Source organism: Myxocyprinus asiaticus, chromosome 39 (genome assembly GCF_019703515.2).
Source record: "Myxocyprinus asiaticus isolate MX2 ecotype Aquarium Trade chromosome 39, UBuf_Myxa_2, whole genome shotgun sequence".
NCBI classification, from domain to species: Eukaryota; Metazoa; Chordata; class Actinopteri; order Cypriniformes; family Catostomidae; genus Myxocyprinus; species Myxocyprinus asiaticus.
The window spans coordinates 968,082-982,500 of record NC_059382.1 but is presented as its reverse complement, the minus strand read 5'-3'; the positions used below and the strand labels follow the sequence as shown (position 1 = coordinate 982,500).

Below are 14,419 nucleotides of genomic sequence, written 5' to 3'. Positions count from 1 at the left end.
TCGCATTAATTCAGTCAAAAAAAAAGATTTATATTAGATAAATCTTTTGTTTTTTTATTTATCTAATATTTGTTCTCTGCAAGAAGTGTTGACATATTTTTTTATATTTTCTGCAAGTGTTTATTTTCCTTGGATGTTTTTTTTCACTTCTGCATTATTTTTTTTGTTGCATTGCTTTGGGAAGATCGTGAGTTACTTGAGGAAAGTTTATAATAATAATATTATTGGTCAACAACATAATGTGAAATTTTGCATTATTTATACATACATTTTGCATTATGGTTGTGTATCAGTCTATAAACTGAGATACAAGAAAGTATTTTAACATCCAAACAAATGACGCACAGCAGCTTTAAATTTCCTCTTGTCATTTATGAATTGTTTGATAGTTAGACAGCTGGTAGTTTGAGTCATGTGACTGACAGAAGAGATTTTATTAAAAAACAAGAAGTGTGTAATAAGACTGAGAATCACTTTGTCAGTGGTTTGAAAGCTCAAATGTGTCGTGCACACGAGAGAGACAGAGAAACGGCCTGCAGCAACACAGAGTCCATCTTTATGATAGATACACACGCACTCATTCTCACACATAAACACACACACACTCATTCTCACACACACTCATTCTCATATACACACACACACTCATTCTCACACACACACACTCATACACACACACTCATTCTCACACACACTCATACACACACACACACACTCATTCTCACACACACTCATTCTCACACACACACACACACACACTGATACACTCAAACACACACTCATTCTCACACACACACACACACTCACACACACACACTCATTCTCACACACTCATTCTCACACACACACACACTCATTCTCACACACTCATACACACACACTCATTTTCACTCATACACACACACTCATACACACACTCATTCTCACATTCACACATACACACACTCACACACACAAACACACTGATACACTCAAACACACACACTCATTCTCACATTCACACATACACACACTCACACACACACACACTGATACACTCAAACACACACACTCATTCTCACACACTCATTCTCACACACTGATACACTCACACACTGATACACTCACACACACACACTGATACACTCACACACACACTCATTCTCACACTCACTCACTCACACACACTCACTCACACACACACTCATTCTCACACTCACTCACTCACACACACTCACACACACACTCATTCTCACACACACTCACACTCACACACACACACACACTGATACACTCAAACACACACTCATTCTCACACACACACACTCACACTCACTCACTCACACACACTCATACACAGTGTATTCTTCCAACTTCAGGCACTTCTAGAAAGTCTGGTTTAAACATTTGTTCACACTGTCACTAGATGATTTAATTTGTGTACTAACAATGTCCATCAGTGTGTGTTCATGCATCACAGGAGATTTATGTCATTCAAGTCATGAAAGTTCATTCTGGATTGTGTTTAATAGAATTCTGTGCTGGAAATGATGCTGATGGAAATTACATTTTAACACTTTTCATTTTATGTGTCTTGAATGCACACACATCAGATTTCACACTTTTTGAATTATTAGGCCAAATTACAGCTTGATTGATTAAAATATTCTGCTCACATTTGATTTTTCTTTGTTTTGTCTCATATTTCATCTCAAGCATGCGCTCCACTTGGTTAACAAGTACACTAACTTTATTAACACTTTATTAGGGACAACATTGTTTGGTGTGCTGGAAATGACGCCACAACTGATTAATAGAAACATTTATAGAAATAATTTTTACACAATAAATATTGAAATAGTTTGTGTTTATTTCACTCTTTGTTTAGATGATCGCAGTTTTAAACATGTAATAATTAGTATTTTTATGATGTATTTTCCTAGTTTAATATTTAAAATCTAAAACAGTCAAATCTATACATAAAAGACATTTAAAAAGTACCACAAATAAAATGATGAAGACCCGGTGAGAAGTTTCTAAGTGAGTTTTAATGAGACCTTCATGAAATCAAAAATTATAGAGTTGAAATATGTTTGTTTTTAAAATAAATCAATTGCCGGGGCATGAAAGTGCCTGAAGTTGATATACAAAATTCGCCCAGTATGGGTTAGGTTAGGGTTAAGTTGCATATGCAGTGTATTTTTATGTGTCCTTGTAATAGCCCTGGAAAATCCAAGAAAACCGTAATTTTATATTACGATATTATTATATATAAAAATTATATTATTTTTATTTATTTTTTTCAATTTGGAATGCCCAAGTCCTTGTGGTGGCGTAGTGACTCGCCTCAATCCGGGTGGCGGAGGACGAATCTCAGTTGCCTCCGCGTCTGAGACCGTCAATCCGCACATCTTATCATGTGACTTGTTGAGCGCGTTACCACGGAGACGTAGTGCGTGTGGAGGCTTCACGCTATTCTCCGCAGCATCCACGCACAACTCACCACACACCCCACCGAGAGCGAGAACCACATTATAGCGACCACGAGGAGGTTACCCCATGTGACTCTACCCTCCCTAGCAACCGGGCCAATTTGGTTGCTTAGGAGACCTGGCTGGAGTCACTCAGCCCACCCTGGGATTCAAACTCACGACTCCAGGTGTGATAGTCAGCGTCAATACTCGCTAAGATACCCAGACCCCCAAGACAATCCTAATTCTAAGGAAATCTTTAAAAGTCATGGACATTTCTATAGACAATGTATATTTTCCAGTTATAATCTGCCGTAAAATATTTAATTGGCTAGAAAAATCTCTATTAAATGATTTATCCGGTTATATCCAAAGTTATTCGCCAAAAACTCTAGTTAGAGTGCACTAGTGTTTACCCAAGCTTTGCTGCAAATTTAACACAAACAGTTCATCATAAAGCTCATTTGCATTTGACAACATGAGCTTGTGGCAGATTTGTTTTTCCTCAAGGCAGAACGCTGTATTTTTTTAACAATTTCTCATTTGTCTAACATGTCGTAATGTCTGTACGCATGCTTAGAGACTGAACTAAATTATTGATTCTACACAAATTACACAAACATATTCCTGATGTAATGGCGTGTAATGATCGCACACATCAGATCAGTGTGAACGGCAGAGGACAATATCAGACGCAAGATATCAGACACACACACTGGTTGCCATGGTGATTGCGTGTTATCGTTCTCCTTTTCTCTGCTGGATCTATTCTAACTTGATTTAGTCTCTCCAGCACGCTTCAACGTAATCAAATTAATGTCTGTCTAATGGTGCTCGAGTCCCGTACCATACCATCCCTCTCTCTCGTGCACGCTTTGTTTCTGTCTTCCCTCAGTCATTGCCTTTTCTTTTGTTTTTTTTTTTAAAGTGTTTAACGTTGGCTCTCTTCTGCTTCTGAAAGAAAGATCTGCCCTTCTCTTATTACCGTCTCTCTATACTGATGGTCTGTCGTGTTTCTCTGCAGCGATCAGGAGGAAGGAGAACGGCTGGTATGATGAAGAGCATCCGCTCGTCTTCCTGTTCCTGGGCTCCTCTGGAATCGGTAACTTCTTTTTTTTTTTTTTTTTTTCAGAAATATAAAGTCTCAAAAATGCCTAAAACACGAAATGGCATAAACCAGCGCTGCATATGTGTGTTTGTATATTTCTTGTGGTTTGATTAATGAAGAGACGTTTCCCCTCTCGCCAGCGGCATGAATCATCACTCGCCATCAATATTCAACAAGTCCCTCCACTTACCATATATGTGTTTATTAAAATTCATAAGAGCAATATTTACTCTCACGCACTACATTAACCCTGAGAGAAGAATGAAAGGAGGGAGAAATGATGGACACGCTTGCCAAAAGACGGCGAGTGAAACAAACACGCCATGACGGTGATTTCTCTCCTCGACAGAAAGACTTGGAAAGACATAATAGGAAGACTTAAGCATTCAGTTTTGTCTAAATTAAGTAATGTATTATTTGCATTAAATCTCTTGAGCTTAGGTGTCTTTAACTGCTATCTACTATCTACTAACATTAAAATACATAAAATCATGTTCTGCAAAATTCTCACAAGATTCACATTTGCTGCTACTGAGGTTGAGGTACGGATAGGTTTAGGTTTAGGGTTAGGGGTTAGGTTGAGGGTTAGGGTTTGGGGTAATAGTGTAACTAGAGATGTAATTAAATGTAGGTTCTATAAATGGAAGTACAATGCAACAACACGTACATAATAAGTACATTGTATCAAATGCTTAAGTTCAAAGTAAAGACACTTAATACATATAAATTATTGCTACTATCTGACAGATATCAGTTGAATAAATCTTGTGAGAAATGTTTAACCAATTGGAAAACTATCAGTCAATCATTATGCGTATTCTGGTCTACTGTCGTTGGGTTTGCTGAAATTTATTTATTTATTTATTATTATTTTTTTGGAGGGTGAAATTTTAAAAATAGGCTGAAATCGCACACTGCACCTTTAATAAAAATTAAAAAAAAGAATTGTTTTCTAATTTTATTGTTTGACGAAATTAATTGTATAGGAACAAAATCAATTAGTGCTAATAATTGTGATCATTTACATTTGTAAATGTTTCCGCAGGTAAAACTGAACTGGCCAAGCAGGTGGCGCGATACATGCATAAAGACATTAAGAAGGTCAGTTATAAATTAACGTCCATTGTAAATCTTTTGTTTGTTATGACGAGTTAATTAATAAACATCAGGAATGTGTTTCTCTTTTATTCAGGGTTTCATTCGGATGGACATGTCTGAATTTCAAGAGAAGCATGAGGTGAGGCACACACATACTGTACGTTAAATATAGCCATAAGTTGTAATTATCAGAGTCCAAGCAAAGCAAAATAATTAGAAAAAACTAGACCGTTGATCCAATTCACACAAAATACTGCATGTGTCATCTAGAGACCCTTGTGACAAAAAAGAAGCAAATCAGAGTAAAATTCTTGGAGGAGTTCGGAAAACTCAAAATAGAGGGAACATTCAGTAGACGGAAATTAAATCGGAGATACACCGATCAGCCACAACATTAAAAGCACCTGCCTAATATTGTGTAGGTCCCCCTCGTGCCACCAGAACAGCATTCAGAGATGATATTCTTCTCAGCACAATTGTACAGAGTGGTTATCTGAGTTACCGTAGACTTTATCAGTTCAAACCAGTCTGGCCATTCTCTGTTGACCTCTCTCATCAACAAGTGTTTCCATCCACAGATGGATGTTTTTTGTTTTTGGCACCATTCAGAGTAAATTCTAGAGACTGTTGTGTGTGAAAATCCCAGAAATACTCAAACCAGCCCGTCTGACACCAACAATCATACCACGCTCCAAATCACTGAGATCACATTTTTTTTCCCCATTCTGATGGTTGATGTGAACATTAACATGAAGCTTCTGACCCGTATCTGCGCTGCTGCCACATAATTGGCTGATTAGATAATCACATGGATGATTGTTGGTGCCAGACGGGCTGGTTTGAGTATTTCTGGGATTTTCACACACAACAGTCTCTAGAATTTACTCCGAATGAAAAACAAAAAACATCCAGTGAGCGATGAGAGAGGTCAACAGAGAATGGCCAGACTGGTTTGAACTGATAAAGTCTACAGTAACTCAGATAACCACTCTGTACTATTGTGCTGAGAAGAATATCATCTCTGAATGCTGTTCTGAGATGTGGGTTGGTGCTGTTTTGGCGGCACGAGGGGGACCTACACAATATTAGGTGCAGGTGCTTTTAATGTTGAGGCTGATCGGTGTATACGTTTAGGCGGCACGAGGGGGACCTACACAATATTAGGTGCAGGTGCTTTTAATGTTGAGGCTGATCGGTGTATACGTTTAGTGTTTCTTGATTGTAGTCCATATGGTTGCGAATATATTAGCGATCATTTATCAGTACAAATACAATAGGGTTGTCTTTGTAATGGACCCCAAAATATGGTGGGAACACACTGATTTGCCCTAATAGTTTAACTGTGTGATGAATCCAGACACTGAACTGGTCTGAGGGTGTTTGTGTTAAAGGTTTACTGAAGTAGTCTGGTTTAGACTGGTCTCCTGCTGACCTCTGAACAGCTTTAAGGGATTTTGTACTCTTATTCTGACCTCTTCTATCACTATTGTCTTTCATAATCCGTTTAGTCGTGCTGTTATGCGGTGACCTTAGACTGAACACACACACACACTCACACACACAATTCAATCTCACACTCGTATTGATAGAGAACTGTCCGTGTCACTCTGTTGGACAGGATGAACAGTGTGTGTGTGTGTGTATCAAGGTTTGATCTAATCTTTCTTTTCATGCTGAGTTCACTCAGATCTCACGCAATTCTCATGTTCTTTACCTCTTGGTCCTTTTCTTTCTCTTTGTATTTTTTGTTTTACCTATTTTTTATAATAATGATTTTATAATTTTTTATACATATATGCATTTTGCTGACCCTTGATCTAAAATGACACTGTGCATTCAAGATATTCATTTTATCTGGAAATCAAACCCTTGAGCTCCATGTTGCTGGTGCCACTTAGTGTTGGTCAAGCTACTTTGAAACTGTTGTTAAGCTACATGCTACTCATAAATTAAAGTAATTAACGTACAGTCTGGCTACTCTTTTGAAAAGTAGGAACCAATTAACTAAAATTAATAGATTTGAATGAAGTCGAAGTGTCACTACTTTTAGTGAGTTACTCCCCAATGCTGGTGCCACGCTTCACCAGTTGAGCTATGTTTTCGTATATTCTCTCTCTCAGGTGGCGAAGTTCATCGGATCTCCTCCGGGTTATGTCGGTCACGAGGATGGCGGTCAGCTGACCAAACAGCTCAAACAGTGTCCGAACGCCGTGGTTCTGTTTGACGAGGTGGATAAAGCTCATCCAGATGTGCTCACCATCATGTTACAGCTCTTTGATGAGGTAAAAATGAACTTTGTGAATATGACTTACCGTACTCAAGATCAGACTGGGAAAGAGACTGGTTTAAGATTAGCTTCATCCGCTCTTGAAGTCTACAGCAGCCCATACAACCATACATAGGAAAGTTCTGAAATTTGGCACATAGATAGAGGACACTCTCAAATGTAATTAACCCAAATTTGGGGTATCTAACTCTAACCCTCTAGTGCCACCAACTGTTCAAAGTTGCACACACATTTCAGCATAGAAACAAAATTATTACCTCTTATTCCTTGATCATGCCAAGTCCTAATAGGTTTGACGCACCTCCCACTAGATTGTCCACCGTTTTTAATTTTCAATAAAACCTATCCCTAACCCTATTTTTTTTTTTTTATCTCCTCCTAGATTGTATGTCTGATTCCCTGGAATTTTGTACTTGGTCAAGAAGTATAGAAAATGGCTATTTTTGCTGATAACTTATTAATATATTGGCCTAAAATCATGAGACTGGTCTCATTAGAACTGACCCTTTGCTAAACTCCACTCTTTTTTCTTTTGGATTATTTTGATAAAATCCAGTTTAAAAGCACTCAAACACACATTACTCCCATAGGCTGTAATTGGAAAATAGAAACACGTGTCAGAGTAATGGTGGCAGGGCAACCGTTGCTAAGACAAGATTGGTCAGAAGTGCTTTTAAAGCGGGGCTTAACGAAGGGTCAATTCTTGGGGAATAACGTGTTGAAGGATACCCAAATTTCCTATGTCGGCCATATTGAATTTTAACTTTAATTGCTGTATTTTAGAAATGCATTGGCGTATCATTACGAAATTTGGTACATGTCATCGAGGCCATGTCTTGAAGGTGCTCCACAGGTTTGGAGATGGTGCCACCTAGTGGTCAAATGATATAATAAAATAACTTTACATTAATATAGCCTATTGTCATGAGACTTGTGTCGTTAGCTTCCTTGGGTCATTCATTTTACTTTTTCTATCTCCTCCTAGGCAATACATCTGATTCACATTAAATGTGACAAAAAGTTATCAAAAGCTTTTCAAAATACCAATTATTTCTCGAATAATGCATCAATGAAATGGATGGCCAAAAAGGATCTGACACTGTATCTCAGGAACGCTTTGGCCTATTGACATGAAACTTTGACTGTGTCTTAGTTGCCACACCTTGAACGCACCATATACATTTGGTGACAGCACCACCTATTGGTCAAAAGTTATAATGGATTACATTATAATAGAAGCAGTTCTACTTATGTTTTTTTAAACCGCTAAAGTGTATTGTTACTAGTACTTGTAGAATGCTTTCACAGAATCTATCCATACTGCACACAAAACCTCGAGGAGTTTGGGTGGAATAGAACGATTCGTGTGTTTGTGTCTTTGTCTGTCAGGGTCGTTTGACTGACGGTAAGGGGAAGACGATTGAGTGTAAAGATGCCATCTTTATCATGACGTCTAATGTAGCTAGTGATGAAATTGCCCATCATGCACTGCAGCTGAGACAGGAAGCCGAAGAGCAGAGCCGTCAACGACTCGCCAAAAATCTGGGTGAGAAACTTCAACAACTGAACAATTAAGTAAACTTTATAATTACCTTACACATACCAGATACTTTACAATTACGGTGAACCTTCCTGTTACAGTAAAGTGTACAGTTATACTCATTTTGTTAAAGCAACTTTTGTGTTGGCTTATTCCACTGACTAAATGAACCTGTTTTTGTGTCCCTGCAGAAGATGTTCAGAAGAGTGAGAAGATCACAATCTCCAACACATTTAAAGAGGAAGTCATTCGTCCCATTCTGAAGGTCTTTATCATCTCATGAACTTCAGTGTCCTTCATTACAGATCGCTCTAAATATGTTTGTTGTATTCATACATTTTACTGTTGCTCATGTTTTGTAAATTAATTTGATTGGTGCGTTTCAGGCTCATTTCAGACGTGACGAGTTTCTGGGTCGGATAAACGAGATTGTTTACTTCCTGCCGTTCTGTCACGCTGAACTCACGCAGCTCGTCAGCAAAGAGCTCAACTACTGGGCCAAGAAGGTGAAACAAAAAAATGCAAGATTTAAACCAGTAAAACAATGAACACAGACTGAGAGAGAGAGAGCACACACACACACACACACACACACACACACAGAGATTACAGGTTGCTTGCTCTGACGACTGTAAACATATTAGTGAATTTAACGTCATTAATATTCATAAATATTTAAATATGTATAAAAATTCATATCTGTCAGGGGTTTGCCTGCAGGCACTTTCAAGTCCTTTAGTTATATATCTGTATGTGTGAGAGTGTGTGTGTGTGTGTGTGTGTGTGTGAGAGAGTCTGTGTGTGTGTGTGAGAGTCTGTGTGTGTGTGTGAGTGTCTGTGTGTGTGTGTGAGTGTCTGTGTGTGTGTGTGAGAGTCTGTGTGTGTGTGTGAGAGTCTGTGTGTGTGTGTGAGAGTCTGTGTGTGTGTGTGTGAGAGTCTGTGTGTCTGTGTGAGAGTGTGTGTGTCTGTGTGAGAGTGTGTGTGTCTGTGTGAGAGTGTCTGTGTGTGTGAGAGTGTGTCTGTGTGTGTGAGAGTGTGTCTGTGTGTGTGAGAGTGAGTCTGTGTCTGTGTGAGTCTGTGTGTGAGAGTGTGTCTGTGGGAGTGTGTCTGTGCGCGCGAGTGTGTCTGTGCGCGCGAGTGTGTCTGTGCGCGCGAGTGTGTCTGTGTGTGTGTGTGTGAGAGAGTGTGTGTGTGAGAGAGTGTGTGTCTGTGTGAGAGAGTGTGCGCACGTGTGTGTGTGTGAGAGAGAGTGTGTGTGTGTGTGTGTGAGAGAGAGTGTCTGTCTGTGAGTGTGTGTGAGAGAGAGAGTGTCTGTCTGTGAGTGTGTGTGCGCGTGAGAGTGTGCGCGCGTGAGTGTGTGTGTGTGTGTGTGTGTGAGAGTGTGTGTCTGTCTGTCTGTCTGTCTGTGTGTGAGTGTGTGTCTGTCTGTGTGTGCGAGAGTGTGTGCGTGGTGTGTGTGCATGTGAGAGAGTTTGTGTGCGCGTGGTGTGTGTGCATGTGAGAGAGTTTGTGTGTGTGTGGGTGTGTGTCTGTGTCTGTGTGTGAGAGTGTGTGTGTGTTGTGAAATACAGTATGTTGTTACCCAGCTTTCAAACCACAGAGAAAATAAAAAATATGTTCTGTCACTGTGAATTAAAGCATCTGATTGATAGATAGACGGGTGGATCTAATCTCTGTTGTTTTCACTCTTCATGTTAATTTGCCCTCAGGCGAAACAGAGGCACAATATCACACTGCTGTGGGAGCGTCCGGTGCTGGAGCTGTTGGTGGGGGGGTATAACCTGCATTATGGAGCGCGCTCAATCAAACACGAGGTGCTCGTCGATCCATACTAATCAGTAATCAATACCACCAATCACTCTGAGTGTTTAGAGAACCAATCAAAAATGACAATAATCTCTGTGGTAATGAAATCAGTTGAGCCCAAAACCTCAAAACACAACTTCACCAAAACCTCAAATCTGAAAGATGAACATTCTCTTTAACATTGTTGTGTTGATATTTAAGTAATCTTAAGTTTTGTGTTGAGTTGCGTTTTGCATGTTTTCCTTTGATGTTTGGTGTTTTCTTTGTGTTGATATTATAGAGTTTTATCGAGTTGTTGTTGTGCAGGTTGAGCGTCGTGTGGTGAATCAGTTGGCTGCAGCGTATGAACAGGATCTTCTCCCGAAGGGCTGCACGCTGCGTCTGATCGTGGATGGAGGAATGAAGGAGAAAGATGGAGCTCCAGCTCTCCGTCTGGAGGTGGTGGGTGAAGACAGCAGCACCCGAAAACTAGACATCCGCCCGCCGCTCAACCCAGAGGACGTGACTTACGCGCACTAGACTCTCAGACAAAATCACAGAAGAATTCATAAGACTTCACAAACCAAATGAAGCAACACATCACATCCACAGACCAACAGGTTCCTGTGACACTGCAATGTAAAGTTCAGACTTCCAAAGCTACAGTATGTGGATGTTGTCTGGTTAGTGAATGTTGTTTTGTGTCTGTGTAAATGCTTCAATAAAGCGTGTTATCGTTCACATGGATGTAGATGTCATCTAGTGTTAGCTTTAGCTATCATCACCTCTTCAACACATTATTAGCAGAAACGTAACAATTTGACTTATTACAGTGTTGAATTCTACATCCAAACTGACACTCGTAACTGTAATAACACTCATAAATCAAAACCTCTTTATGATGTTTGATATAATAAACATCTTCATCACGCTTAGTAGAGCTGCTGTTCCACAAGAGCTGTAGTCATGTGTATAGAGAGAGTATATAAAGAAGAGACACAGATGTGTATATTTATTGATGTTAAAGAAGTAGTTCAGATTAATCATGATGGTATTTCTGGGCATTTGTTGGAATGAATCATATACTCAGTTTCATGAAATTTTAAAGACCAGTAGAATATGTAAATGTAGAAAATCATCATAAATATTTATTTTATACTTAAAACACCATGGGGAAGATTCTGAGGCTTGGATTTAATGTCAACATGAGATCAAAATTTACTCTAATGTACATTTTTTAATGTATGTTCCTGGTCTTACTCTGAACGATTCATCATTGCACATTATTCTGGAGAAAAACGTTTTTGTCTTTGTTGCATTTCTTCAAAATGTAATAATTTGCTCCGCTTTTCCATTGTTTAGGTGAGTTAAATGTTTAGAATAAGGTACAAATAAACAGTCAAATACTGCCAAAAGAGCAGAAATATCACACAAATGTCTGAAGAAGATCTTTAAAGTTTTCCTTGTGTAACATGTAAGGCTTTGGGTTTTTTTGTTTTGTTTTTGAGTAAATTGCATGTTTAAATGCAAGCAAAACGTCTCTTTTTCATGCTTGTGCAAATCAGCTAAAATAAAGTTCTAAATGCCAAATAGTTCTCAGTTGTCTCTGGATGTTTGGGGCGTTCTGTAAGGCGGTAAACGGTTTTGTTCAGGAATGTCGTGATGTCTGCTGGATTTAGTTTAATGGCAAGAAACATGCAGCAGGAATTTCTTTGGGAATGTGGAACGTTTGTGTGTGTGTGTGCAGATAGAATGCACAAGGGACATTCCTCCTTTTCTCTGGATTCTTCTTTACACATGTAAGGATTCTGTCTCTTCCTGTGGGGATGAAATTAGCATCGTAAAACAGAGACAGCATGCAGCAAACTAGAGCCCCACTGCTGCCCGGACCCCCCACAACACACACTCATACACTCACACACACACACTCATACACTCACACACACTACACACACACATACACAGACACACACACACATTCATGCACAGACACACACTACACACACTGATACACACTCATATACACACTCACACTCATGCACACACTCACTCACATACAAACCACACAGACTCATACACACACTCACACGCATACAACTCACGCTAGCACTCACACTATACACACATACACACCACACAGACACACACTACACACACTCACATACTAACACTCACACACACACGCTAACAAATACACTCTCTCTCTCTCTTACATACACACACACTCACACACACACATGTTGGTGCAGCTATCATTATGAGGACTCTCCATAGACATAATGATTTTTATACTGTACAAACTATAGATTCTATCCCCTAACCCTACCCCTAAACCTAACCCTCACAAAAAACTTTCTGCATGTCGTTTAATAAGCCATTTCCCTTGTAAGAACCGCTGGTGATCTCAGGTTTTACTATTCTTGTGGGGACATTTGGTACCCACAAGGAGAGTAAAACTTGTACACACACGCGCTCACACTAATACTCACGCACATACGCACACACATACACAAACACACACTCTCTCACACACACACTCTGTCACACACACTCACACACACAGTTTGTGTTTGTGCACATTTGGTGCATTTGTGTTGCAGGACATTTTGTATGACACAATTTCTTTCTCCTTTTCTGTGATATAAACTCCACCAATTTTAGTGCTTTTACTACATTTGGGATGCAAAAGTGTCATGCATTTCTGATCTAGAGTGCAGTGGGGTCTAAAAGTCTGAGAGCGCTAGTGAAAATGCTTCTGTTTTGCTTTAATGGTTCACAAATAAACCCTGATGATCAGAGCATCTTGTGTGCTTTAATGGAAACAAGGAAATCTGACCGTCTGAACAAAACGTTATGTCAGAATATGATTAGTGACCTCAAAATAGTGCAGGAGCATCATGCATAATAACGTTGTTTTAGATATTTCAAAATAATGAAACTTTATTTCCAGGTTGAAAGGGAAATAATTATTTAATGGTTTATTACTCTATTTTGGGAGAGCCAAACGATTCTATTGCCACTGGTGGATTTTGTATGCCATTTGTTAACATAGAATAAAAATGAATGTAGACCAGGGTCATAAATTAACAGGGGCTCGGGGAAAAGATTTTATAAAATGCCCTTAAAATTCAAAATCTGGGGGCAAATCATGAATATAATCAGAATTAGCAGAATTAAATCATATTATCTAAAATATTTCCTTCTTTAAATGCTTCAATGTATCAACAAATATCGTCAAATTAAGAAGTGAAGGATATTTAGTGTCCTGAGATGTGGAGGTGTGTTTGAGATCTGTAACAGCACGTCTGTCTCGTGTTACTGAGAAAATCTCCTTCAGTCTCTGAAAGAGTCAAATTCAATTATAAACACACACAGAGAGAGAGAGAGAGAGACGGCTTGCATTACCACACACACACTGATGGTAATGACAAAGTCTGAACTGATCCGTACACACACACACACACACACTGATGGTAATGACAAAGTCTGAACTGATCCGTACACACACACACACACACTGATGGTAATGACAAAGTCTGAACTGATCCGTACACACACACACACTGATGGTAATGACAAAGTCTGAACTGATCCGTACACACACACACACACACTGATGGTAATGACAAAGTCTGAACTGATCCGTACACACACACACACACACACACTGATGGTAATGACAAAGTCTGAACTGATCCGTACACACACACACACACTGATCGTAATGACAAAGTCTGAACTGATCTGTACACACACACACACTGATGGTAATGACAAAGTCTGAACTGATCTGTACACACACACACACACACACTGATGGTAATGACAAAGTCTGAACTGATCCGTACACACACACACACACACACACTGATGGTAATGACAAAGTCTGAACTGATCCGTACACACACACACACACACACACACACTGATCGTAATGACAAAGTCTGAACTGATCCGTACACACACACACACACACACACACACACACACACACACTGATGGTAATGACAAAGTCTGAACTGATCCGTACACACACACACACACACACACTGATGGTAATGACAAAGTCTGAACTGATCCGTACACACACACACACACACACACACTGATGGTAATGACAAAGTCTGAACTGATCCGTACACACACACACA

At 39.4% G+C, this 14,419-nt stretch overlaps 1 protein-coding gene across 1 annotated transcript in view; it reads left to right on the top strand.

The window, feature by feature from the left end:
- LOC127430063 (caseinolytic peptidase B protein homolog) overlaps positions 1 to 11,854 on the top strand; it is a 59,895-nt gene extending 48,041 nt beyond the window's left edge. Inside the window, exons 8-16 of the mRNA XM_051679513.1 lie at positions 3,475 to 3,552; positions 4,604 to 4,659; positions 4,751 to 4,795; positions 6,777 to 6,938; positions 8,333 to 8,489; positions 8,675 to 8,748; positions 8,870 to 8,989; positions 10,193 to 10,297; positions 10,596 to 11,854. Of these exons, the coding sequence (XP_051535473.1) occupies positions 3,475 to 3,552; positions 4,604 to 4,659; positions 4,751 to 4,795; positions 6,777 to 6,938; positions 8,333 to 8,489; positions 8,675 to 8,748; positions 8,870 to 8,989; positions 10,193 to 10,297; positions 10,596 to 10,808 (1,010 nt within the window). The 3' untranslated portion in view covers positions 10,809 to 11,854. The remainder of the gene's footprint in view (positions 1 to 3,474; positions 3,553 to 4,603; positions 4,660 to 4,750; positions 4,796 to 6,776; positions 6,939 to 8,332; positions 8,490 to 8,674; positions 8,749 to 8,869; positions 8,990 to 10,192; positions 10,298 to 10,595) is intronic.
- The last annotated feature ends 2,565 nt before the right edge of the window (positions 11,855 to 14,419 follow it).